General features: G+C 39.7%; 3 protein-coding genes across 12 annotated transcripts in view; all 3 read left to right on the forward strand.

The window, feature by feature from the left end:
- The window catches only part of cyp2aa7 (cytochrome P450, family 2, subfamily AA, polypeptide 7), a 42,380-nt gene extending 25,892 nt beyond the window's left edge, over nucleotides 1-16,488 (forward strand). Inside the window, exon 9 of the mRNA XM_087307777.1 lies at nucleotides 15,994-16,488. The gene's annotated coding sequence lies outside the window, so the exon portion shown is untranslated. The remainder of the gene's footprint in view (nucleotides 1-15,993) is intronic.
- cyp2aa4 (cytochrome P450, family 2, subfamily AA, polypeptide 4) lies at nucleotides 329-16,659 on the forward strand. Of its 4 annotated transcripts, none has more exons than XM_087305483.1 (9): nucleotides 329-551; nucleotides 633-786; nucleotides 2,120-2,272; nucleotides 2,928-3,088; nucleotides 5,765-5,938; nucleotides 6,023-6,164; nucleotides 7,236-7,423; nucleotides 7,851-7,992; nucleotides 16,162-16,659. In XM_087305483.1, the coding sequence occupies exons 1-9, from the start codon at nucleotides 357-359 to the stop codon at nucleotides 16,368-16,370; spliced, it is 1,518 nt and encodes a 505-aa protein (XP_087161609.1). In that variant the 5' UTR covers nucleotides 329-356; the 3' UTR covers nucleotides 16,371-16,659.
- A 1,008-nt stretch (nucleotides 16,660-17,667) lies between these two features.
- LOC147838291 (uncharacterized) lies at nucleotides 17,668-24,953 on the forward strand. 7 transcript variants are annotated; one of them, XR_015523884.1, is made up of 5 exons: nucleotides 17,668-17,833; nucleotides 18,037-18,155; nucleotides 19,370-19,799; nucleotides 19,946-24,675; nucleotides 24,879-24,953. XR_015523884.1 is itself a non-coding variant. In XM_087307616.1 (2 exons), the coding sequence occupies exon 2, from the start codon at nucleotides 18,195-18,197 to the stop codon at nucleotides 24,117-24,119; it is 5,925 nt and encodes a 1,974-aa protein (XP_087163742.1). In that variant the 5' UTR covers nucleotides 17,668-17,833; nucleotides 18,037-18,194; the 3' UTR covers nucleotides 24,120-24,953. The 7 variants fall into 7 exon arrangements, 1 of the variants encoding a protein (XP_087163742.1); XR_015523885.1 differs by having other exon boundaries at nucleotides 19,370-19,496; XR_015523883.1 differs by having other exon boundaries at nucleotides 18,037-19,799.
- Nucleotides 24,954-25,763: the final 810 nt, after the last annotated feature.

Raw genomic sequence — 25,763 nt, forward strand, 5'->3', positions numbered from 1 at the left:
GTTATTGTTCTGCTCCCCTCTTTATGTCATCACCCCTTCATGATGGCTCAGCTGGATTTGGGGGTTGGTATTGCTCAAGCTGTATGAAGAAAAAGCAATCAGAAAGAATGACATCAAAAGCAGTTTCACAGTGTTTTCAACACATTAGTATGTTACAGTTAAGTCATTGATTGTTTTAATCAACTTAGGTACTCTGGGTAATATTTTGCAAATGCCCTTCTGTATGAGTGGGGATAAAGACAGGACTGAAAGGCTTCACATCAGATCAAACTCTTTCTGTCTCCACCTCCTCCCTCTGTTATAAAGCTCCTGACCCTCTGCTGCTGTTGTGTTTGTCCTGAACTCAATCTGTCATCATGTTTGGGGCTCTTGTAAAGTTAGACCTTTCCTCTGTGGGCTTGACTCTGTTGCTGGGCTTGATTCTTCTGGTTCTGTTTGAGATCTTCAGGATTCATTCTTACAAAAGTCGATTTCCGCCTGGTCCAACACCTCTGCCTTTTGTGGGAAACCTACCACATTTATTGAGGGACCCGATGGGCTTCAACAGATTAGTAAGTTGTTGCTGTTTTCTCTCATTGTGAAGCTCTGCTGCTGTATTCTGAACAATACTGCTGTAAATGTTCTCTAAACAGATGGCTCAATATGGAGAAATGTCCACTATGTATCTTGGGAAAAAGCCAGCGATAGTCCTCAATACAATCCAGGTGGCTAAGGAAGCCCTGGTTCAGGAAGCTTTTGCTGGAAGACCATGTCTGCCGGTTATAGACTGGACTTCTAATGGATGCGGTCAGTAACACTTTTCTTAATCAAGCTCCAAAAAATAATTCTCAAAGAACCTTTCAGTAAACAGATCAGAATCAGTTTATGGGCCCTATCATACACCCGGCGCAATGTGGCGCAAGGCACACGCAATACTCTTTTGCTTGTTTTAGCTCGGCGCAAGGGTCATTTTGAGGTGTTGCGCCACGCTGTTTAAATAGCAAATGCATTTGCGCTCAAATGTGCGCCCATAGGCTTTCTGGTCTAAAAAAAGCAGGCGTGTTTTGGCGCGTTGGTATTTTGAAAAACTGTAAATAGTCTGATTTTTAGACCAGAACAAAGTCGGTCTATTGTCTGGCGCGAAGTGCGCCTGGCTTACACACTACACACAAGATGTAGAGCAATACGCAAATATCTTTACATATGAAAAATATATAATATCTTAAGGATATATATAAAATAAGGATATATACAGGATATAAATATAAATAATTAAAATATTACAAAACATATTAATTTCTAGCCTACATGAAGATTTAAAAACCACTGCCTTACTTTCTTCATCTCGGGAGGCTTTTTCAGTTCATTCAATTTGCTTTTGTATAATGTTATTATTATTAGCAGTATTATTTATTATATACATATTTATATTTGTTTTATTAAAAACAAGCTTAGATTTGTCCACCTGTCAGGTTTTAGACCATTTGGGGCATGGCAGGTGTATTTGAAAATAACTCAGTATTTTGAGCACACTTGGTTATTATTGTTCATTTATTCATTTGCTAGAAATTATAACCGAATTTAGAAATAGTTTTGAAACAAATCTTTGCACTTAACAAACAAAATTAATTATTTATAGGCTAATAGATGTCTGTGCGTAAAGGTTTCCCTATCCACGAGAGCAAAAGCGAAAGTGAACTTACTTTACGTCAAAATGCACTTATGGCGCGACGCAGCTGGCTCTTAAAGGGAATGGGAGATGAGGCTCTAATTGGTTTATTCTCAAAACACACCTATAACTCATTAAGAAAATAAACTCAACCCTTTTAGACCATGCGCCATGACGCAAAGCGGATTTTCCCGTCCTTAAATTAGCAAAAATGCGTTCTGACACGCCCTGAAAGCGTTTGCGCCCTGCGTTTTGCGCTCTGCGCATGGACCGTCAAAATAGAGCCCAATAAATCTAAATCCCTTTTGCACTCTATAGAACCTTATGCACAACAATAAGGTTTCATAGATGTTAAAGGTTCTTTATGGAATGAAAAATGCCAGCATTTATTTTAAGACTGTACAGCTCAGCAAAATGCAATCACCATTCCAAGGGTGTGAAGGTTTGAAGGTCTGCTTCTCTCTTTTTTAGGTATAATAATGGCCACATTTAACAACTCCTGGAAGCAGCAGAGACGGTTTGCTCTGCACACGCTCAGAAACTTTGGCTTGGGGAAGAAATCAATAGAAAGTCGTGTGTTAGAGGAAAGCCAATATCTGTTTGCTGAACTGCTCAAAGATGAAGGTATGACATGTTCATGTTTTGTTTAAGCACATGACATTGTGTGATGCTTTAAACAAGCTCATCTGTGCTTATAAATGTCAAACAGAAACCAAGAACCCTCTCTGAAACATATTAGTGACAAGAATATGTTGTAGAATATCAAAAGCTTCATGCTTACACTGCAAAAAAAAAATGCTTTTCTTACTTAGATTTTTTTGTCTTGTTTCTAGTACAAATATCTTAAAGTTCCTTAAATCAAGAAGCATTTTCTAGACAAGCAAAACTTTGTGTTGTTTTAAGAAATAATATGCCAAAATGAAGTGAGTTTTCCTTAAATTAAGCAAAATAATCTGCAAAATAATCTGCCAATGGGGTAAGCAAAATAGTCTTATCACAAATCGAAAAACAAGATTATTTTGCTTACCCCATTGGCAGATTATTTTGCTTGATTTAAGGAAATCTCACATCATTTTGGCGTATTATTTCTTAAAACAAGACAACATATTTTGCTTGTCTAGAAAATGCTTCTTGCTTTAAGAATTTGTAGATATTTGGACTAGAAACAAGACAAAAAATCTAAGTAAGAAAAGCATTTTTTGCAGTGTAATTTTGCATAATACAATTTTCGCAAAAAGTTTCAAATGTATATTCATTTCGTGGGAGATTGTCTTTGTAGGTGAGCCAGTGAATCCCCATCATGCCCTACAGAATGCCGTTTCCAACATTTTCTGCTCCATCATGTTTGGAGAGCGATTTGACTACGATAACAAACGCTTAGGCTACCTTCTGAAAATCCTGAATGAAAACATGATGCTGACAGGATCAGCTATAGGACAGGTATGATCAAACTCCTAATTTATGATTTTGTCTTTATTTTAAAGTATATGCACCTGAAATATTTATCCTTATGTAGTTTTGTAACTTATTCATTATTTGCCAAGGCCAACCTATGTGGAAAATATTTATAAACAGAGTTTAAAGAGCCCCTATTTTGCATGGAAAAATATCATATTTTGGTTTTGGGGGTCTTCAACAACAGGCTGATATGCATGCTATGTCAAAAAATACTTTCATTAGGCTGGCTTGAGAAACAAGCCAGACTACTGAAATCCTATTTAAAGTTAACATTTTTATTCTTCTTCTGAGACTAAAATTCAAAATCTATCTCCTCCTAGAGCTTTCGAGCTATGACCACCAAACTCACACCAGACCTCCAAACTATTCTGACTCTGTATGCTATATCTTTTCCGACTGATCCGACTTTCGGTTTTCCGAAAAACGTCCCGGCACCGTCGGAAAAATCCCATAGACTTAACATTGGACCAAACTTTGTGACCTCATAACTCTGCGTCAGACTGTCACACAGACTTCTAACTGGGCTCATTTAACTCAGACTACCTAACTGAAAATAACTGATGAGCTTTTAACTTTTTAGCCACGCCCTAGCAACCACTTTTGAACCCTAGAACCTGTCCCATAGACTTCCATTGCAAAAGACTCTCATTGACTTAATATGGGATCAAACTTTGTGAGCTCATAACTCTGCATCAGACTGTCATACAGACTAATGGCTGAGCTCATTTAACTCAGACTACCAAACTAACAATAACTGATGAGCTTTTAATTTTCTAGCCACACCCTAGCTACCACATACTGCACCCTAGCAACAACTGTCCCATAGACTTCCATTGCAAAAGACTGTCATTGACTTTACATTAGATCTAACTTTGTGACCTCAACTATCTATCTATCCTTTTTCAAACTGTTCTTTTCTATCTATCGATCTATCTATCTATCTATCTATCTATCTATCTATCTATCTATCTATCTATCTATCTATCTATCTATCTATCTATCATCTTTTAATTTTTTTAAAACTGTTTAAACTAAACAAACTATTTTCAAGAGACTTTCAAGGCAGCCTAAAGTTTGTCTCGACGAACTTTAATAATCTAGTTGTTTTATAATATGCATTTATTTTAACCTAATAATCCTACTCCTAATAATCGACTCCCAGATGAATCATTCAGTCATTCATTTGTTCCCAGACCCCTCCTTATCGCGAAGCTAATCTGGGTCTGTAATCTCGGCTTAAACTGTACAGGCTTAAAAGCACGAGACAGAGAGAAATGCCCACCGTGACTATGAAATTGCAGCCAGAGAGTATGTGAAAGCCCAATACAGGAATGCAATAAATACTGACCAGCATATTGCTCTACTCTTAAACCTAACCATAAGTAATAACAACGACACACATTCAGTATGAAGCCACACAGTGGCCACACATGTGTAGGAACCACTGAAGGTGGCCATAGCAAAGGCAAACAGCAGAGGATCACCACTTCAGAAACGCATTTAAATCAGTAAAGGAAGAAGCACGCGTCACGTTTTTAATGTGGTTTTGGACACGATATGTGAACAGCCCCATACAGATTTAACCTGAGAGATACGGTACAAGCACTGATCTATAATAGAGACATGATTACAAGCCACGCTGAGTGATTACAAGTAACAACACGGAATTAAACACATATTTTGCAAACTAGACAAAACGAGGCAACAATTTTAATGACACTTACATGTTATGATTCGGTGAAAGAAGAAACTGAAACCGGTCCATTTGAAATGTCCACTTCACTTCCTAATCTGCAATTGCCTCTTTGAATATCACACTAACTGCACAAAAAAAAAAAAAAAATACTAATACTACTAATACTTCCCTTCTTAGATTTTACAGACCTGAAACTTGCCTACAGCACTTATTCATTGTTGCTCTTAGTTGTGTAAATTGCTTCCTTGTCCTCATTTGTAAGTCGCTTTGGATAAAAGCATCTGCTAAATGACTAAATGTAAATGTAAATGTAAAAGTCCCTGTCAAAGTCCCATAGTCTCTGCTGTTCCTTCAATAGTAAACGGCCGACGAATCCCACACTGCAGCGTAGGTTATTGTATAAAAAATCTGGAAAATGACAGGAATAATCACAGCACACGGTTGGCTATACTGTGGTGTTGTTGTGAAAATGAACTTTAACCCTTTATTCTCAACAGCCAAATCTCTATCTGTCAGTGATGGGCATCTTCGCGTCATGTTCAGTCCCGTGATGTGTGAAGGGAAGGCACATGCTCATTTTACGGGAACTGGAAGTACATATTTGGAGATGTACCGTATCAACGTCGATGCAATCAAACAAAAGAGTCAAACCCAACTCGATTCATTTATTCGACTCCGAGTCAAATATTTCGCTGAAGAATCAATAGTTTTGAACATGCTGGACTTCTATATTTAAACCTCACCTGGATGTTTTCATTCACTCAGAGCTGTGTTAAACACTGCATGGATGGTCATTTTCAAAAACCAATAATAGGGGCTCTTTAAATACCAAACACGTCCCTACTAAAACGTTGTCATGTGACCTGCACTCATTGCCATATACTGCACAGTATGTGTTATGTTTGTCTTTTTTTTGTAACTAAAACACAAAATGTTGCCCCATTATACTTTATCTGTCTTAGATTTTCAACTTGGCCCCGTTCATCAAGCATTTCCCTGGTCCACACCAGAAGATCAAGAAGAACTCCAATGAGTTATATAGTTTCATTGAGGATGAAGTTGAGGAACACAGAAAAACTCTGGATCCAGTCAGTCCACGAGACTTCATAGATGCCTATCTGCTGGAGATCGAGAAAGTGAGATCATGAAAGAAGAATTCTTATATTTATTCATTTAATTGTAGTTACTGTAAACTGACAGCTTTGTTCTATCTGAAACAGCAAAAGTCTAACAAAGACTCCACATTTCAAGAAGAAAACCTGATTGGTTCAGCTATTGACCTGTTTTTTGCTGGAACCGACAGCACAGCGACCAGCATCAGATGGGGACTCCTCTTCTTGATTCAAAACCCAGACGTACAAGGTACTAAAGTAAAACATCAACTGCAGTCATGACTTGATTCTGTTTGTTTTCCGCTCAAACCGTACTTTAGGTTTCACCGCTATACTAAACTTTTTAGCTTAGATGTGTGATGAATATACAGTTTAGCTTTGCTGCTGAGTTAGACCATCTTAATAGAACGTTCCTTCTAGGTTAGGAGAACGTATTCAGAACATTCTCTTTTAGGTTCTATTTAAGTTGTTACAAAAACCCTCCCTGTAACGTTCTGGAAAGTTTAGGCCCCGTTTACACTAATGCTTTTTAGTTTGAAAACGCATAAGTTTTGCTACAGTTACTCCATCCGTCCACACATCGCCAGAGTTTTCAAGTGCCGAAAACAGAGCGTTTTGGAAACGCTGGAGAGGCTGTATTTATTCTGAAACGTCTCAGTGTGGATGAGGGAAAACGGAGATATCGGAAAATGGAGGCGGGGCTGCTGAGATTCGCTACCTGATTGGGGCTTTTGTGCCATTGCGTATCCTTCTCTTATTCGTCAAGCCCCTATCACATGACTATAACACATGGCTTTAACACTACCGGCAGACAGCAGATCAGCCTTCACTGTAAACAACAACATGAATACAGAAATTTAGCGTTGTTTGCTCTATTTTCTGTGTTTAGGCGCCATTGTGCAGTTATTCATTTGTTACGTTTAGTAACAACTCGACCTCATCGTCTGTCCACAAAAATACCTCTTTTGCTTTCTTTGCCATCGCGTTTAATGTTCAACCAGCGTTTGTTGACTAACAATAACCAAATGCCGAGCGAGACACATGCTTCCTGTTTATACTAGAACGCGCATGCCCAGAGTGCACGAATGGTCACGTGATATACGTTTTTGGTGGCGTAGTGTGGACGGAGATATCGTTTTTGATCTAAAAGGCCGTTTTAAAACTAAAACGCACTAGTGTAAACAGGGCCTTAGTTTTTGGTTACCAAAAAAAGAATTGTTATTTGGTTCACAACTCCTCTCCCCAAATAGTATCCATATGGGATCTTTAGGAGAACATTTGTATTTTCTGGGTCCTAAACTTTTTTTTTTTTACAACACAGAGAGATGTCATGAGGAGATTGTTCAGGTTCTGGGTTACGACCGCTTGCCCTGCATGGATGACTGTGACAGACTACCATACACACACGCCACTGTTCATGAGATTCAGCGCTTTGCAAAAACTGTACCTTTCGGTGTGTTTCATGAAACAATTTGGCCCACAAAACTACATGGATTTGACATTCCTCAGGTAATGAATGGAGTTTGAGTGAATGAAGCTAATCGATTGTAAAATGGAAATTTGCTCTGGTTTTACACATTCAAATTGTTCATATCAAAGCTTAATAAATCTTTTTGTTGAATCGGTTGATTCAAAATTTCCATCTGATTGATGTGAACACAAAATGATGAAGATTAAGCTTTAGGAATTTCACACATTTTGAATGTAAAAAGATTTGATGCAGTTACTGTGGCACCAAATTGGTCTCCATAATAATTGTCATAAAAGATATGATGATTTGCACATGCATATACAGCTTTTATATTTCAGGCTCCTGGTTACATATTATCACAAAAAAAAAAAAAAAAAAAAAAAAACACAAAAGGAACTACATAAAAAAAAAAAAATTAATATGCATTTATTTCAATTCTGTTGCTCTTTTTTTTTCCTCACACAGGGAACTATGATCATGACAAACTTGGCTGCAATTTTCAGCAGTAAGGAGCACTGGAAGCATCCTGACACATTTAACCCAGAGAATTTCCTTGATGAGAACGGACACTTCAGCAAGCCTGAGTCTTACATTCCATTTTCCCTGGGTGAGTCAGCTGTTTGTCAAATTGTAATGATAAATTTATGTGGAAGTGTTTTATTGACTAAACATGATGTGAAAACCTGTATTTATGGATTCTGAGCTTTTAGGGTTATAGAACCTCTGTTTAAAAGAGTCATAGCACACACACATGTCTAGTCTAATCTAAAAACACGTTTTAGAGACATGCGTTTGACCCTGGTGTGTATTTAGAATTTGCTGTGTGTACTGTTTGATACATCTCCGCTGTTTGCTGTAATGTTCCTTAAGTAAATTCACACTTTGCTGAAAAAGCTTAAACTCTTGAGGAGCCGCACAACACTACCATGAATAGACCCGCGCACGGGCCTTAAATCTAAAGGCTGATTTATACTTCTGCGTCAATTGCACACATATGCTACGACGCGGCCTATGCGTGGACGCATAGCCCTCGCCGTCAGCGTTGCTGAGGCGCACCTCCCAAAAAATGTAACACGTCGCACGACGTTTGTTTGGCGTTGGCAAATGTTCTCTTTATGTTCTTCATACATTTATTTCACGCGGCCGCCATTTTAAAGAACAAAAGCGAGGCTGCGGTGGGAAGAAACCCGGAAGTATAGGACAAGCACTGTAAACTTTGCAGTAACATGCTGTGGACTACAAACCTCCAGCTGTTGCCGAGATTTCAAAATGCAGAAAATGGTGTCATCACTTTATAATTATTTAGTAAGTTTATTTTAAACAATTAAAAGCAATTTAGCATCAAACAACATCACAATCTCAGTGATATGCTCAAGTGTCCTTCTAGGCTTTAGTTCATGGCTCTAGTTAAGCACCGTGAGTAACCCGGTGAGTGATAAAACTGCAGTCCTCTGTAGCACGCCCTCGTGTTGTCTGTTGTCCTGGTATTGAAGTTTTAAACCCGGCTGTTTCCCGCTAACATGGAAGCGCTGCTGAGCATGGATGTCTCGACACGACTGATCTTTATGGCTTCGCGCTTCAGTCTCTGTGTATCTGTGTTTGGTTTGCGCTCAGTTTACCGCTCTTCACCCAGTGCAAACACAGATACACGGACTGGAGCGCGAAGCAGCCGTCAAGATCAGTCGAGTCCTCAAGCAGATCGCTCGGCTCATCTGTGTTTGTGCTCAGTATACAGCGGTGGGTGAACTGATGACCTTCTCGGCCAATCACAATTATTTCTGTTGAGCACGTGAACACAATGGCAAATCAGCTCTGTTTAAGAAAGCCATCCACATTGCCTTAAATGTTAGCGCGAAATTGCCGACTTTTCTTTTAATTCAGTATCGTGACGAGTCTAATATACTGAAAGAATCAGTTTATTAACTCGAGTTTGATAAATAGCATCTAAAACGTGTGTTTGGGAAAGAAAACCTTAACTGACTAGTGCCATTTCCCTTAACTTAGCTGAAAATGAGCTCTGATATCCCTTTTAACATTCACCATTCATTCAGAACAGACCTTCGGGTCACCCGGAAGGCGGAGAAATGATAAATTTGTGTCACTTTCTCTTCGCTGATAAGATATACAGCCAGCTACACAACATTCCTATGTGACTCCCAATGATACTTCTGGTTTTCTTCCCACCGCAGCCTCGATTTCGCTTTTGAAAATGGCGGCTGCGTGAAATCAGTCTATTGCATGTTGCTGGAAATCTCTACGCGCAAGGCATTGCTGGCATTTCCAGACCGCACGCATTTTTTTTTCTAATGCAAGCCTGAAGCCGTTATGCATTCTAGCTATGATGTGAAAATTTGAAACCTGGCCCTACGGGCATACAAAATGTGGGCCCCAGTGGGTTCGGGCTAAAATGCAAGCCTCTAACCATGAACTCCTGCATTGGGGTGTATGTTTGTTCACACTTATTTTTAAAATCAGCATGTACTGCATTTCTACATACCCAAAACATACTATGTATGCCCATGACGTCTTTGTTTTTCAAAGATTTCCGCATTTTGTGTTTACATGGAAGCAATAACTGTGCCTTTTTCAAAAACTTGCACTTTTCCCAATATACATTTTCAGTCTCCATTGTTGTGAAAACGACAGAAAATGCATTAAAAGTTGACAGTTTTTGACTGAATCGTTGTTGTGTTAAATGCCCCCTAAAGCACAGGCAGTAGTCACTGGATTGATCTGTGTGCTTGTTTTTCAGGGCTGAGGGCCTGTATAGGTGAGTCACTAGTGAGGACGGAGCTCTTCTTGTTCGCCACTGTTCTCCTACAGAGGATTCATTTCTCTTGGCCGCCTGATGCAAAGCCCTTAGACATGGATGGCATCGTGGGTATAGTCCGCTATCCTCAAACCTTTAGCATCATCTGCTGCAGTAGAGACAGCAAAAAGTGACCCGAAACACATCAAGCCATAACATACAAAGGAAAAACAATAACAGCACAGCCGTTGAGCGCAGAAGAGCACTTTGGCTCATCTATATCATGTATAATTCACAGTTCTCAGGTAACTCAGATAATAAAAAGAAGAGTGTGTATTATTCTTTGCATTGATGCTTCTTAACATGTTTGAACATTTAAGCAGTTTTTTAATCTTCATGCAATCAAAAATTGAATAGTTTTTACCCTTTGTTTTGACTTTATTCTAATTATTTTATTCTGATTATTGTACTGTAATGATCTTTCATTAAATAAAGAATTAATGAAATAAATAAAGTCATTTTTTAAAGACTCAGGGCTGCCATTTCATTGTTTTTAGCTTCAACTACCCATTTTGCATGGAAATCACTGGCTAATTGACTCTTCACTAAGCCCCGCCCTGCTTAGTTACTGTTCTTACACATGTTAAGCTTTCGTGCCTGGCTGGTGTCAGACATTCCCAGGGATATGATTAGTCATTTTTTGGTGAACAGGTAAGATATCTGAGAAAACCCAACACAATCTCACGGCAATTCTTAATTTTTTTTTATTTAGTGGCTAATTCGTATGAATTTGTACGATCTAGTTCGTACAATTTAGTACGATTTGCTCATCCCGAAACGACGTTTGGGTTTAGGGGTGGGGTTAGGTGCCACGCCTCCTTTTTAAAATCGTACAATTTCTTACGACTGAACTCGTACGAATTTGTACGAATTAGCCACTAAACTGGCAAAACGTAAAATACCTACGTTTTCTTGTGAGATCTGGAAGGCCAGACAAAAAAGGACTGCAGCATGCATTATAGGGGGATATTCCCCACATAATAAGCAAACGATTAGAGAATAATTTTATCAAAATTGAAGCTAGCCGCCTTATACGCAGACTATTCAACAGCTTAGTTCATGCCTAGCAGGAGACATCAAATATAAAAATAATCCAAAGATAACAAATTAAACCATGATTTCTCTTTTTTTAGCCAAAAAGCCTGATAGACTATTGTTGTGCAAAGAAATATAGTGTAACTAATTCACTAGTGTTGAATATAGTGTAACTAACCAACGAGGAAACACTTGAACACAGAAGGATGTTGTCTTATTTTGATCTCTATGTCCATATGATTAAACCTGTAGAACTGGTTGAGCATACTATCATCCTCCAAATTCTGGATAGATTTGAACCCTTGAGTACTGTTTAAATTGACTACCCTTTCATTATGTTGGGGGCTGTTTTTGCCCCATTGACTTCCACTATAACAATGTTTTGATTGCGAAGCCATAGCACCATGTAATAATGAATTATTAATTGTTGGTGGTTTTCCCTGTTTAGAAGAGGTAAAAATTGTTTCTGTCTTTTTTTTGAATATAGTGTGCATGCATAAATACACTTACTATGTTTACTAGGTGCAGACAGGCCATTTCCCGGTTGCCTGACGGTCAATCTGGCCCTCCACCGTGACTGTGGCCTGGCATGCACCTACACCCCCCACCCCTCCTCTCTCTTCAATTACCATCTCCCCCTTCACCATCCCCTACCCAAACCCAACCCTTTGCCCCCGGCTATTCACTTCCATTTCAACCCCGCACCCACCGCTTTTCACTTAGGCCCCGTTTACACTAATTCGTTTTCGTTTTAAAACGCATACGTTTTGTTACGGTTACGCCATCCGTCCACGCTATGCCGGAGTTCTCGAGCGTTGAAAACAGAGACGTTTTGAAAACGCTGGAGAGGCCGTTTTCATTCTAAAACGTTGCTGTACCGTCTAGCGTTTCACCTAGCGTCTCTGAACATATCTTCGTCCAGACTACGCCACCAAAAATGTATATCACTTGACCATTCGCGCACTCTGGGCATGCGCGTTCTAGTATAAACAGAAACCAAATGCCGAGCGAGACACATGCTTTCTGTTTATACTAGAACGCGCATGCCCAGAGTGCGTGAATGGTCACGTGATATACATTTTTGGTGGCGTAGTGTGGACGGAGATATGTTCAAAGACGCTAGGTGAAACGCTAGTGTGGACGCAGATCGTTTTTGATCTAAAACGCCGTTTTAAAACTAAAACGCACTAGTGTAAACGGGTGTCTCTCTCTTCCATCATAACCCCCGCCACACCCCCTCAGGGTCTTCAGATAGTGTCTCTCCCACCAACTCTAAAAACCCCCTCCTGCCCTGTTACACTTCCCATATCACTTCAGATGTGAAATTTTTCCCGGTTAAAAATGCTATCCCAGTCCCCATCTGATGTTCACTGTGTTCTGAGGTGCTCACTTTCATTTTCTCAGACGTATCAAAGTTAATGCTTAAAGATCTCTCTCTCACACAAACAGTATACTTCATATAACTCCATATAAAAGCCAGAAACTATGCTTTTTTTTGCACTGCAACTCTTGATCAACATTACAAAAATTACAAAATTGTACCTCTTCCCAACAGGGAAAACCACCAACATTCAAGAATGTATGATTAAATTGTGTCATGGCATTGCAATCAAAAAATTGTGTTATAATGGAAGTCAATGGAGCAAAAACAGTCACCAGCATAAAGAAAGTGTGGCAAATGTGTGTATAGTGTACACAATTATTGAGTAATGTGTATAGTTCAAAGCATTTGCTTAAAATATGTCTTCAAATAAGTTTTTTGTCTCCAAAAATCATCACACCGCCACATAGTTGTCCCAGGCATATCTTGACTGCATTACAATTCCATATCGCTATGCTGAATGATTGATATTTCACAGTCAAAATCTATTCAAAACAAAGCTTTGGAGAGGATGAGTAAGAAACAGGAACTACACACAGGAGTTGCTCGAGGACAAAACCTGACTTATCCTGAAATGCATCTGAACCAAGTCTTTAGGTGTGGTCACCATAGTATAAGCATAATAAATGACTCTTGTCCGTTTGGTTATTGAATAATAATAAATAATGTGCAACTCGAGTCATGACGGCCACTCAGACATAATATGCTGGACTACGCTGTGGGAAATGTGCCCATGAATGAAACCATTGGTCAAATTCCGTAACTCATAAGTTGCAACCAAGAGACTCCTGCCAGTAGCAGAAACAGTGAAACTGTAGTGCTGCTATAGAAAAGAATAGAGACAGAACTTCCATCATCCCAAGTCCACATCACCTCAATGCATTCCTCCTACTGCAGCAAGAGAGCAACTCTATTTACTAGAGCTACAAAATCCACGAGAATCAGCACTGCAACCTGAGGGGTCAAGTGACATGAGATATGCAGATATACAGCTCGCTAGAGAAAGCGAGACTCACTGACTGATGTGGGGGCCCGGCAGCCAGCCAACGCTTTGAATAGCTGCATTCTGTCTCTATCCCCGTTCAGATAGTGTGGCTTGCTTGAATTCCACTCATCAATACTCGGCCCAGAGGCAGGGATGAGCTACTAGATCACTAATCCCACCCTGACTCGACATACAAAATCTGACTGTCTTCATCTGTCTTCAAAAACACAATCTTCATCTCCTTATAGACTGATTTCACGCGGCCGCCATTTTCAAAAGCGAAATCGAGGCTGCAGTGGGAAGAAACCCAGAAGTATCATTGGGAGTCGGAATGGAATAGGAATGTTGTGTACCTGGCTGTATATCTTATCAGTGAAGATAAAGTGACACAAATTTATAATTTCTCCGCCTTCCGGGTGACCCGAAGGTCTGTTCTGAATGAATGGTGAATGTTAAAAGGGATATCAGAGCTCATTTTCAGCTAAGTTAAGGGAAATGGCACTAGTTAGTTAACGTTTTCTTTCCCAAACACACGTTTTAGATGCTATTTATCAAACTCGAGTTAATAAACTGAATCTTTCACTATATTAGACTCATCACGATACTGAATTAAAAGAATAACCGACAATTTCGCGCTAACATTTAAGGCAATGTTAATGGCTTTCTTAAAACAGCGCTGATTTGCCATTGTGTTCACGTGCTCAACAGAAATGATTGTGATTGGCCGAGAAGGTCATCAGTTCACCCACCGCTGTATACTGAGTATAAACACAGACGAGCAGAGCGATCTGCTTGATGACTCGACTGATCTTGACGGCTGCTTCGCGCTCCAGTCCGTGTGTCTGTGTTTGCACTGGGTGAAGAGCAGTAAACTGAGTGCAAACCAAACACAGATACACGGAGACTAAAGCGCGAAGCCATGAAGATCAGTCGAGTCATCCGCGCTCAGCGGCGCTTCCATGTTAGCGGGAAACAGCCGGGTTTAAAACTTAAGTACCGGGAAAACACTATTACAGACAACGCAAGGGTGTGCTACAGAGGACTGCAGTGTTTTATCACTCACCGGGTTACATAGACTGAAGCAGGAAAGCGTCCTCACGGTGTTTAACTGGTGCCATGAGCTGAAGCCTAGGAGGACACTTAAGCGTATCACTGAGATTGTGATCTTGTTTTATCCTAAATTGCTTTTATTGTTTAAAAAAAACTTACTAAATAATATTAAAGATATGGTTACACCATTTCTGCATTTTGAAATCTCGGCAACAGCTGGTTTCTTCCCACCGCAGCCTTGCTTTGGTTCTTTAAAATGGCAGCCGCGTGAAATAAGCATATTGCCCCTGATAGACAACCAAATGTACCCCACGACTAACCACCTTCAAAGTCCTGTTTCTGTGTTGCGTGCTTCTTATCCTAAAAGTTGTATTCTGTCCACGGGTCAATCTACTCAGATCAGTTACATGATCATGAAATCTTAACATACTACAGCAGGGGTGTGGAACATTGATCCTGTAGGACAGGTGTCCCTGCATAGTTTAGCTCCAACCCACAAACACAACTGAACAAGCTAATCAAGGTCTCATGCTGCGTTCACACCAGATGCGGACGAAGCATCAAGCATGAGCCAATGCAAAGACGCGAATAGACATCCTATGGCGCAATTAGCACAAATGAGGCGATGTGAATGACGGGGCATGTGTTCATCATTTGACAGGGTACTAAGTTGGCATTGAATTTCATTTGAAATAGTCTTAAAAAGCCTTTAATTTCATATTCACTCGTTGCACACCAAAGACCGGACTTTGAGTTCTTTAATGACGCTCTGTTTACAAACACAGCAACAGAGCCCTTTGTCTGGGTCACACAACCGAAGCGATGAAGGAAACGCAGCCGGAAAAGAGGAAAGAGAGCCGGCGTCCTCGTCAGACTGAGACGCCGTGGATTTCGACCTCCGCTCTCCATCATTCTGCTGGCTGATGTTCAGTGACTGGACAACAAACTTTGCGAGTTAAGGGCGCACATTTCATTCCAGCGAGAAACAAGAAACTGCTGCATTATCTGCCTTACAGAAACCTGGCTGTCTGTGGAGGTCTAAGCTTTTCACTCATCAAAGCACACATGCTGCTAATGATGTGACAATAAAAGCGATTTGATATATATATATATATATATATATATATATATATATATATATATATATATATATATATATATATTAGTACTAATATATATTAGTGTATATATTAGTGTATATTCATATATTCATGTATTAATATAGTGAATATATTAATATATTCATAACCACGCTCGTGCCACATTGCGCCGAGTGTATGATAGGGCCCATAACATGCATCACCCTTTTCAGATATTGCAACATGGGGTGTTTACACATGAGCAATAGTGGTGGCATTTTCAAAAATGTGCACTGAGAATTAAAATGACATGTTTTCAGTCCCCAGATTTCCATTGTTGTTAAAACAAGAAAATTCATTAAAAGTTTCTAGATTTTTGTTAAATGCCCCCTTGAGCACAAGCAAAAGTTGCTGGATTGATTTGTGTTTGTTTTCAGGTCCAAGGTCCTGTCTGGGTGAGACACTGGCAAAGACAGAGCTCTTCTTGTTCATCACATCTCTCCTACAGAGGATTCGTTTCTCTTGGCTGCCTGATGCAAAGCCCTTAGACATGGATGGCATTATGGGTATAGTCCGCTATCCTCAACCCTTTAGCATCATCTGCTGCAGTAGAGACACCAAAAGTGACTTGAAACATGCCATATAGAGGGAAAACAATAACAGCAGTTGTTGAGTGCAGAAGAGCACTTTGGCTCATCTATATCATATATAAACAACTGTTGTCAGGTCATTCTGATAATAAAGGTCACAAGGATATGATAAAACAAGGCTTTTTTTTACTTTTTGTCTGATTCTTAGGTAACTTATAGATTTTAAGCTCAGCACAATTAATATTGTTTTATCATTTCATGTTTTTTTTTTCCACTTCCGACATTTATTTTGTATCTAGTTCAGTCATGACCGTAGCAAATATTATTAAACTATTTTCATTTGAAGTGTTCTGAGAATTACTTTTCATTTAACATTATTATTTATTGGCTCCTCATTGCAGTACAATTTATTTATATAAAATAGGAAGCAGGGCTTTGGCCATGGGGCTATAGAAAATGCTTTATTTATTTATTTATTTATTTACCTCACAAATATATATATATATATATATATATATATATATATATATATATATATATATATATATATATATATATATATACATACAGTTGAAGTCAGAATTATTAGCCCCCTTTGAATTTTGTTTTCTATTTTTAAATACTTTCCAAGTTATGTTTAACAGAGCAAGGACATTTCCACAGAATGCCTGATAATATTTTTTCTTCTGGAGAAAGTTTTATTTGTTTTATTTTGGCTAGAATAAAAGCAATTTAAATAATAATAAAATAAAAAAAACATTTTAAGGTCAAAATTATTAGCCCTTTTAAGGTAGTTTGTTTTCGATAGTCTACCGAACAAACCAAATACAATAACTTGCCTAATTACCCTAACCTGTCTAGTTAACCTAATTCACCTAGTTAAGCCTTTAAATGTCACTTTAAGCTGTATAGAAGTGTCTTGAAAAATATCTAGTCAAATATTATTTACTGTCATCATGGCAAAGATAAAATAAATCAGTTATTAAAGATGAGTTATTAAAACTATTATGTTTAGAAATGTGTTGAACAAATCTCTTCATTAAACAGAAATTAAGGAAAAAAATTTTTAAAAGCAGCTAATTTTTTTTTTTTTTTTTGGGGGGGGGGGGGGGGGTGATATAATAATAATTGTAAATAACCCCAAGTTATTTAAGTTAGGTTTCAGTGTTAATTATTTATGCTGCTTTTAATTACTTCTCTATTTCTTTAAAAATTGTTGTGTTTTTGTTATTTATTTGAACTCCGCTTTGCACTAAGTTATTTAGCCTATAGAGACCCTTATTTTGACGCGCGGCTTGCCGGAAGTGGTCAGGTGCGCGAGCGCGCGCAGATCACGGAAGCAGGGAGATTGGAGAAGCGCGCCTAGCACGAGGGAGAGAGCGATCGCTTGTACAGAGAAATGCACGGAGCTAATGTTACATTTAAGGACTGATTTAGGAGAGATTTAATGCATATTTGAGTTTGTTTTTTGTTCTGTTCATCTTCATTGTTTGAACACCTGGTTGGAAGGGAGAACAAGGTAGATGAGGACATTTTTATACATATTGCTAAAATTTGATGCATCTGTTGGCTTGCTAATAATTTAAATTGCTATTTTATCGTAAAATTAGTCATATATTTGCAGATACTTTAAACATTGTCACTAAGTTTATTGTTTTGTCTTATTATGTGAATTATTATTCATTACATTTTTTCTATTTGTGTTTATTCATCTGTTCTTAGCTCTTACGGTGTTGTACAGTCTTTAAGGACGGCAAATGCAACAATAAAGGCACAAAGGAGGACAGTGCAACATCAGTGCATGAGTTTAATCCTTTTATTTTTCCAACCGGGCTGTTACAGTAAGAGCTTGCACCCACTGACATTATTTGCTGATGTAAATGATGACGGATCACGGTTCCAATTTGTGCACTCCTGCAAAAGTAAACGAACAAATTGATAATGTTCAAAACAAAGAAGTTGATGAAGAAATAGAAGTTCAATCTGAAGAATTAGACACAAATGTACGTCGCTCTACCCGTGAACGAACTCAGACAGACAGGATGCTTGCATATCAAAGGGAGGAGTCTCATAAAGCAGAAAGAAAGCTTATGCATGCATATGAAAAATGGAAGGCTGAGGCTCGGAAAGCAAGAAGTCAGTTGAAATTAGACATTTCTGAGAGTGAATTAGCAACACTCATAGACTCATTGGAAAGGGAAAAGGACAGTGTGATGAATGCATACATAAGGGTTAGAAGTTATGTAACTCCACCCACTGATATGAGACGGAAAATTGATGCTTGTGATGCTGTTACAAAGGATATAGTAAAAATTGCATACGAGAGGATCTCAGGGGTAGATGGAGGCTTTGACAATGACACCGTAAAGGGGCATTTACGTGAGCTGCTTGAACGAGACTACGCTCGCTCTGTTTATGGTTCTACTGTTTCACGCATCAGCTCCAAATCCAGTACACCTATTAGTCAACCTTCTCTGAATTCTATACTAATGGCTAAACGCATAGAGGCAGCAGCAGAGCTAGCAGCTAAGGAAGCAGAATATGCTACTGTAATAGAAGAAAGGGAGCAAAGAGAAAAATTACGACTTCTAGAAGAGAAGCAAAGAAAAGAACTTGAGGCTCAAAAAGGCGAGTTTGAAAGGCTCCAAGCGATGAAGGAGGTAAGAGCAGCTAGAGCAAGACTGGAGGTGTATGACAAGGAAGAAACTGTTGACACTGTTAATCAAGATGAAGGGCTGCAGCAACCTGTAAGCCCTCCCACGCATAAACCAGTATACTTATCCTCCGTTAATCCAACGCCTAACATTTCATCACAGAGTCCCAATGCTGATGTGTCTCAATTAGCGCAGGCTGTCCAAGATAGCATAACACTAAACAGACTTCCTATGCCAGAGCCCACAGTTTTCAGTGGTGACCCCATTCACTTCATAGAGTGGAAGGCTTCATTTCAATCACTCATTGATAAAAGACATATCTCTTCAGGAGACAAGTTATACTACCTGAAGAAGTACGTTACTGGGCCTGCTCTGAAAGTGCTAGATGGTATCTTTTACAGAAATGATGAGGAGGCTTACAAGGACGCGTGGAAGAGGCTTCTAGATCGCTACGGACAGCCATTCATCATACAACGAGCATTCAGAGAGAAACTCGCATACTGGCCTAAAATTCAATCCAAGGACTCGGTAGGACTTCGAAATTTCTCTGATTTCTTGAACTCATGTAAGGATGCAATGCCACATGTAAAGGGACTAGAAATATTGAATGATTGCGAAGAGAATAGGAAGCTTGTAAGCAAACTCCCTGATTGGGCGGCTGCCCGCTGGAATCGTCAAACCACACAAACGTTGAGTGAAACACAAGATTTTCCAACTTTTCAAGAATTCGCCCATTTCATGTCTGTTGAAGCTGAAGTTGCCTGTAATCCAGTCACATCCTTTCATGCCCTTCATGTTTCAGAACCTAACAAAGAGAAAATTTATTTCAAGGTCAGTAAACCTAAAGCTAATGTCTTCCATACAAAGACTGTCACACAGCATGATAATTCTAAGCCCACTGGAAAGGTCAATAAGCCATGTCTGTTCTGTCAAAATGGTGAACATCAAATTCATGAGTGTTCTAAATTCTCTGCAAGGTCTCTTGAAGAACGTAGACAGTTCGTAAAGGATACAAGATTGTGCTATGGATGTTTGAGGCTGGGTCACAGTGCCAAGGACTGCCGCTCCCGACATTGCTGCAACACCTGTAAGGGAAGACACCCTACCTGCCTACATGACGACAGCTTCAATAGAAAGGTGAGGTCTTCTTCTGCTCAGAGCCCAGAAAATGTCCATGAAGGAGTTGCGACCATGTCATTGAGTGTAGAATCTGGATGCACGCCTGTTAACACCTCTATGATTGTGCCAGTGTGGTTGTCCACACATAAAGACCCAGTTTCTGAGAAGCTCGTCTATGCTCTGTTAGACACACAAAGCGATTCAGTCTTTATTGAATGTGCAGTATGCAAAAGTCTTAAAGTTGACTCCTGTTCCGTGACGCTTAAACTCACTACTTTAGTTGGAAAGGACTCCTTGATGTCAAGTGAAAGGATTTCTGGTCTTCGAGTTAGAGGTTTCAATTCCTCACTGATTATAGATCTACCCCCTGCATACACCAAAGAATGCATTCCTGTGGATCGCGCACACATCCCTACAATGGAGACTGCAAGTCATTGGAAACATCTAGCCACTCTAGCAGACAAAATTCCCCCACTTCAAAATTGTGAGGTTGGACTATTGATAGGATACAATTGTTCCAGAGCGCTAGCGCCCCGAGAAGTAATTCTTGGAACGGAGAATGAACCATATGCTGTTCGCACGGACCTCGGATGGAGCATTATAGGTCCTTCCTTAACACATTTTGAGCCCCAAAGCAGTGCTGCCATGTGTCATAGAGTGTCTATCAAGGAAATACCTGCAGTAACTCCCACAGATGTGATAAAAGTGCTGGAATCTGATTTCAAGGATACAGAAGGGCACACTAAAGTGACGTCTCAGGAGGACATCATGTTTCTGAGAAAGCTGGAAGAGAATATCAGATTGAACAAGGATAGTCATCTGGAAATGCCCCTGCCATTCAGGAAAAGACCATATCTTCCAGATAACAAACCTCTAGCTGTCATAAGACTTCAACATTTGAAGAGGAGATTAATGAGAGATCAGGAGTACAGAGAGCATTATGTAACATTCATGGAGGAAGTAATAGAGAAGGGTAATGCAGAACAGGTGTTTGAGGAAGGACGAGAAGGAGAAAGATGGTACATACCACATCACGGAGTGTACCACTCGAAAAAGCCAGGGAAATTGCGTATAGTTTTTGACTGTTCAGCCAGATACAAGGGAACTAGCTTGAACGACCATCTTCTAACTGGCCCAGATCTGATGAACAGCTTAACTGGCATCCTTTTGAGGTTCAGACAGTACCCTGTAGCCCTAATGTGTGACGTGGAGAAAATGTTCCACCAATTTCATGTAGACCATGCGGATCGTGATTATTTACGATTTCTATGGTGGAGAAATGGAGATTTCAATTCACAGCCTCAAACCTTCCGCATGACAGTGCATTTGTTTGGAGCCTCATCGTCCCCTGGATGCGCTAACTATGGGCTGAAGCATCTTGCAAGAGAAGGTGAACGTCTGTATCCTCTGGGCTCGCAATTTATTATGCAAGATTTCTACATGGATGATGGAGTTTCCAGCATTGAAAACACAGAGAAGGCCATCAAATTGGCTGAAGAAGCTCGTCAGCTTTGTGCACTGGGAAGCTTAAGGCTTCACAAGTTTGTGTCTAATGACAAGGAAGTCTTGAAGACAATACCACCCTCAGAGTGTGCGGTAGATGTTACAGCTGTCGATCTTGCTCTCACTGATCAGCCTTTGGAAAGAGCTTTGGGCATATACTGGAGTCTGGAACAAGACAATTTCAAATTCCGTATCACTGTTAAGGACCAACCAGCAACCCGTAGAGGGATACTGTCTATAGTGGCATCATTGTTTGATCCCTTAGGCTTTCTTGCCCCCTTTGTACTCAAAGGAAAGACCATTCTGCAAGAAATGTGCCGAAGTGGTATGGGTTGGGATGATAACTTACCCGCTGATCTACAATCAGCATGGGAACACTGGAAGGCAGATGTAGTTAACCTAGAAAAGATTGAAGTGCCTCGTTGTATTGTGCCTTCTGGCTTTGGGAGAATCATAAGGAGAGAGATTCACCACTTCTCAGACGCCAGCATGAGTGGATATGGTCAGTGTTCATATCTCAGACTCGAGAACGAGCAAGGTGACATCAGTTGTTCGTTGCTCATGGCAAAATCTAGAGTGGCCCCACTCAAGATCACAACAATTCCTCGGCTAGAATTGGCTGCCGCAGTGGTGTCAGTTGCAGTGAATGACATGTTGAAGGAGGAAATGAACCTGGCAGATGCAGAAACGTTTTTCTGGACTGACTCACAAGTGGTGTTAGGCTACATAAACAATGAAGCCCGCCGTTTCCACACGTTTGTGGCAAATAGAGTACAAAGGATTCACCGCACCTCAACTCCTCAACAGTGGCGGTACATTTGCTCAGATGAAAATCCAGCCGATTACGCATCGCGTGGTCTAAGTGTTAACAATCTTGTCACTTCCAACTGGTTTAGAGGACCTAAAGTTTTATGGGAAAAGCAAATACCACCACCTATGGAAATCAGCAAGCAGCTTCCAATTGGCGACCCTGAAGTCAAGAAGGTTCAGTCACTCAACACGCAAACTGTACAGTATTCATGTTTGTCAGACCGTCTCACCAAGTTGTCCTCATGGTCCAAAGCTATCCAAGCTGTTGCACGTTTAATACGTCGTGTCAGGAAAGACAAGTCACATAATCACAGTACATTGGCGGAACGGAACGATGCACAATGTATCATAATCAAGGACTTACAGAAGCAGACATATGCAGAGGAGATAACTTTACTCTGTAAGGGCAAACAACTACCTCGCAGCAACAGACTATACAATCTTAACACCTTTGTCGACCAAGATGGATTGCTGAAGGTGGGAGGGAGACTTTGTGAGGCATCTATCCCTAATGCTGTCAAGTATCCAGTGATACTTCCGAAGGAGCACCAACTTACAAAACTCCTGATTGCTGATTGTCATGAGAAGATGGCTCATCAAGGAAAGGGAATGACTATAAATGAAATCAGATCAAGAGGATTCTGGATTACGGGAGTTAACAGGACTGTAGCTTCCTTTGTACGACAATGTGTGAGATGTCGCAAGTTACGTGGACCTACGGAAGAGCAAAAAATGGCTAACTTACCCTCAGAGCGCATCGAGCCATCCCCTCCATTCACATACAGCGGGATGGATGTTTTCGGTCCATTCATCACCTGCAAAGGTCGCAAGTCAAACAAGAGGTATGGACTTCTCTTTACCTGTTTCTGTTGCAGAGCCATCCATATTGAGATGCTGGATGACATGTCCACAGATGCCTTTATCAATGGCCTGCGTTGTTTCATCGCTCTCAGAGGAGCAGTCCATCAAATAAGGTGTGATCAAGGCAGTAATTTCATTGGAGCCAGGAATGAGTTCACCAAAGCTATGGAGGAGATTGACACCAACCGTCTGGTAACATTCTTAGCGGAAAAACAGTGTGACTTTGTTTTTAATGCACCTCATTCAAGCCACACTGGCGGAGTTTGGGAAAGACAGATTAGAACAGTCAGAAGTGTTCTTCGCTCCACCCTGTCACAGTCATCTGGAAGGCTCGATGACTCTTCTCTGCGAACGTTCTTTTACGAGGCCATGTCCATTGTAAACAGTCGTCCGCTCACGGTTGATAGTCTAACTGACCCAAGTAGCCCTGAACCTCTAACCCCTAATCACCTCCTCACTCTAAAACCTACTCAAGCCCTACCACCTCCTGGCAAATTTGTCAGGGAAGATGTGTATGCCCGTAAGAGATGGCGGCATGTCCAATACTTAGCGGAACAATTCTGGGGACGTTGGCATAAGGAGTATGTGTCTAACATCACAACAAGACAGTGCTGGCATACACCAAGAAGGAACATGCAAGTAGGAGATATTGTCTTGGAGAAGGCAGTGGATCTGCCCAGGAATGAGTGGCGCTTGGCAAGGATTATTGAGGCAGTCACTGACAAGGACGGATTGGTGAGAAGAGTGAAAATACAGTTCGGAGACAGAAATCTGGGGAAGGATGGCAAACGTCCACATAAACCATCTGTGGTGGAACGTCCAGTGCAGAAGCTGGTCCTGCTGATGGAGGCAGCCTGAACATACTGACATATCCTTTGAGTAAACAGTTCATAGTAATATATGTTTTAGTGTTGTTTACATCTAGTCTTAAATGGTTATAGTAGTAGTAGTAGTAATTATAATTCATTTAAAATCATTCGTGATTAAAAGGTTAAAATTCATAATCACTCATGATTGGTGGGAGTGTAAATAACCCCAAGTTATTTAAGTTAGGTTTCAGTGTTAATTATTTATGCTGCTTTTAATTACTTCTCTATTTCTTTAAAAATTGTTGTGTTTTTGTTATTTATTTGAACTCCGCTTTGCACTAAGTTATTTAGCCTATAGAGACCCTTATTTTGACGCGCGGCTTGCCGGAAGTGGTCAGGTGCGCGAGCGCGCGCAGATCACGGAAGCAGGGAGATTGGAGAAGCGCGCCTAGCACGAGGGAGAGAGCGATCGCTTGTACAGAGAAATGCACGGAGCTAATGTTACATTTAAGGACTGATTTAGGAGAGATTTAATGCATATTTGAGTTTGTTTTTTGTTCTGTTCATCTTCATTGTTTGAACACCTGGTTGGAAGGGAGAACAAGGTAGATGAGGACATTTTTATACATATTGCTAAAATTTGATGCATCTGTTGGCTTGCTAATAATTTAAATTGCTATTTTATCGTAAAATTAGTCATATATTTGCAGATACTTTAAACATTGTCACTAAGTTTATTGTTTTGTCTTATTATGTGAATTATTATTCATTACATTTTTTCTATTTGTGTTTATTCATCTGTTCTTAGCTCTTACGGTGTTGTACAGTCTTTAAGGACGGCAAATGCAACAATAAAGGCACAAAGGAGGACAGTGCAACATCAGTGCATGAGTTTAATCCTTTTATTTTTCCAACCGGGCTGTTACAATAATAAAAATAATTAATATTATTATCTATTTCTACACCAGTTGCTTTATATTTGATCATCATATATATTTTTTTATTTTATTAAAATAGGTCAGCAATATACAAAATTAGGTAATGACATGAACCTTAAAATTCAAAGAATTTAGAATAAATACTTTAAATTGAGGTTTACCTTTAAAAAGGTTCTTTAGAACTTTAGCTGACCATAAATCCCTAATGATATCTTTAATAAGCTTGTGGCCTTCTCTGCGGCTTCGCTTACAGATCAAATGGCCCTTTTCTTTGCCACCCCTGTAATGCCCAAACGACTGAGGACTGAGGCAAAGTGAATGCCCTGCAAAGCCTCTACATCCTATTTTTTTTTCTTGCAATTTGATAATATTAGTTTTCTTCTTGGAACTTCCGAACACACTGCATAGTCATAATTGCATTAGTAAATATGTGAGTGTAGGTTCACTACTGTGCGCACACATGGAGAGGTTAACAGATTTTGATTATTGGACATCAAACTTTGGCCTGGTCCCTTAATTATCACATTCGATAAATCTCATTGATTAACATTGATTAACTGCGACTGTTACGTATTTTTACATCTTTATTTTTGATACAAAACTCAATTTTCGATAATTATTAACTTCATTTCGACAACTTTAAAGGTGGGTCTCTCAATATCTGATTCCAGTTTTTCAAATAGTCATACATCAGCTAAATATCATCATTTCCTAACATAAAGCTTGTTTGTTAATCTTTAAGATGATGTATGCAT

The sequence above is a fragment of the Danio rerio genome, chromosome 23 (assembly GCF_052040795.2).
Source record: "Danio rerio strain M-AB ecotype USA chromosome 23, GRCz13ab, whole genome shotgun sequence".
NCBI classification, from domain to species: domain Eukaryota; kingdom Metazoa; phylum Chordata; class Actinopteri; order Cypriniformes; family Danionidae; genus Danio; species Danio rerio.

Coding starts and splice junctions, on each gene's coding strand:
- cyp2aa4 (XM_087305483.1), top strand. CDS start 357: ATGTTTGGGGCTCTTGTAAAGTTAGACCTTTCCTCTGTGGGCTTGACT. Junction 552..632: donor CGATGGGCTTCAACAGATTA/GTAAGTTGTTGC, acceptor TTCTCTAAACAG/ATGGCTCAATATGGAGAAAT. Junction 5,939..6,022: donor ATCTGCTGGAGATCGAGAAA/GTGAGATCATGA, acceptor TATCTGAAACAG/CAAAAGTCTAACAAAGACTC.
- LOC147838291 (XM_087307616.1), top strand. CDS start 18,195: ATGATGACGGATCACGGTTCCAATTTGTGCACTCCTGCAAAAGTAAAC.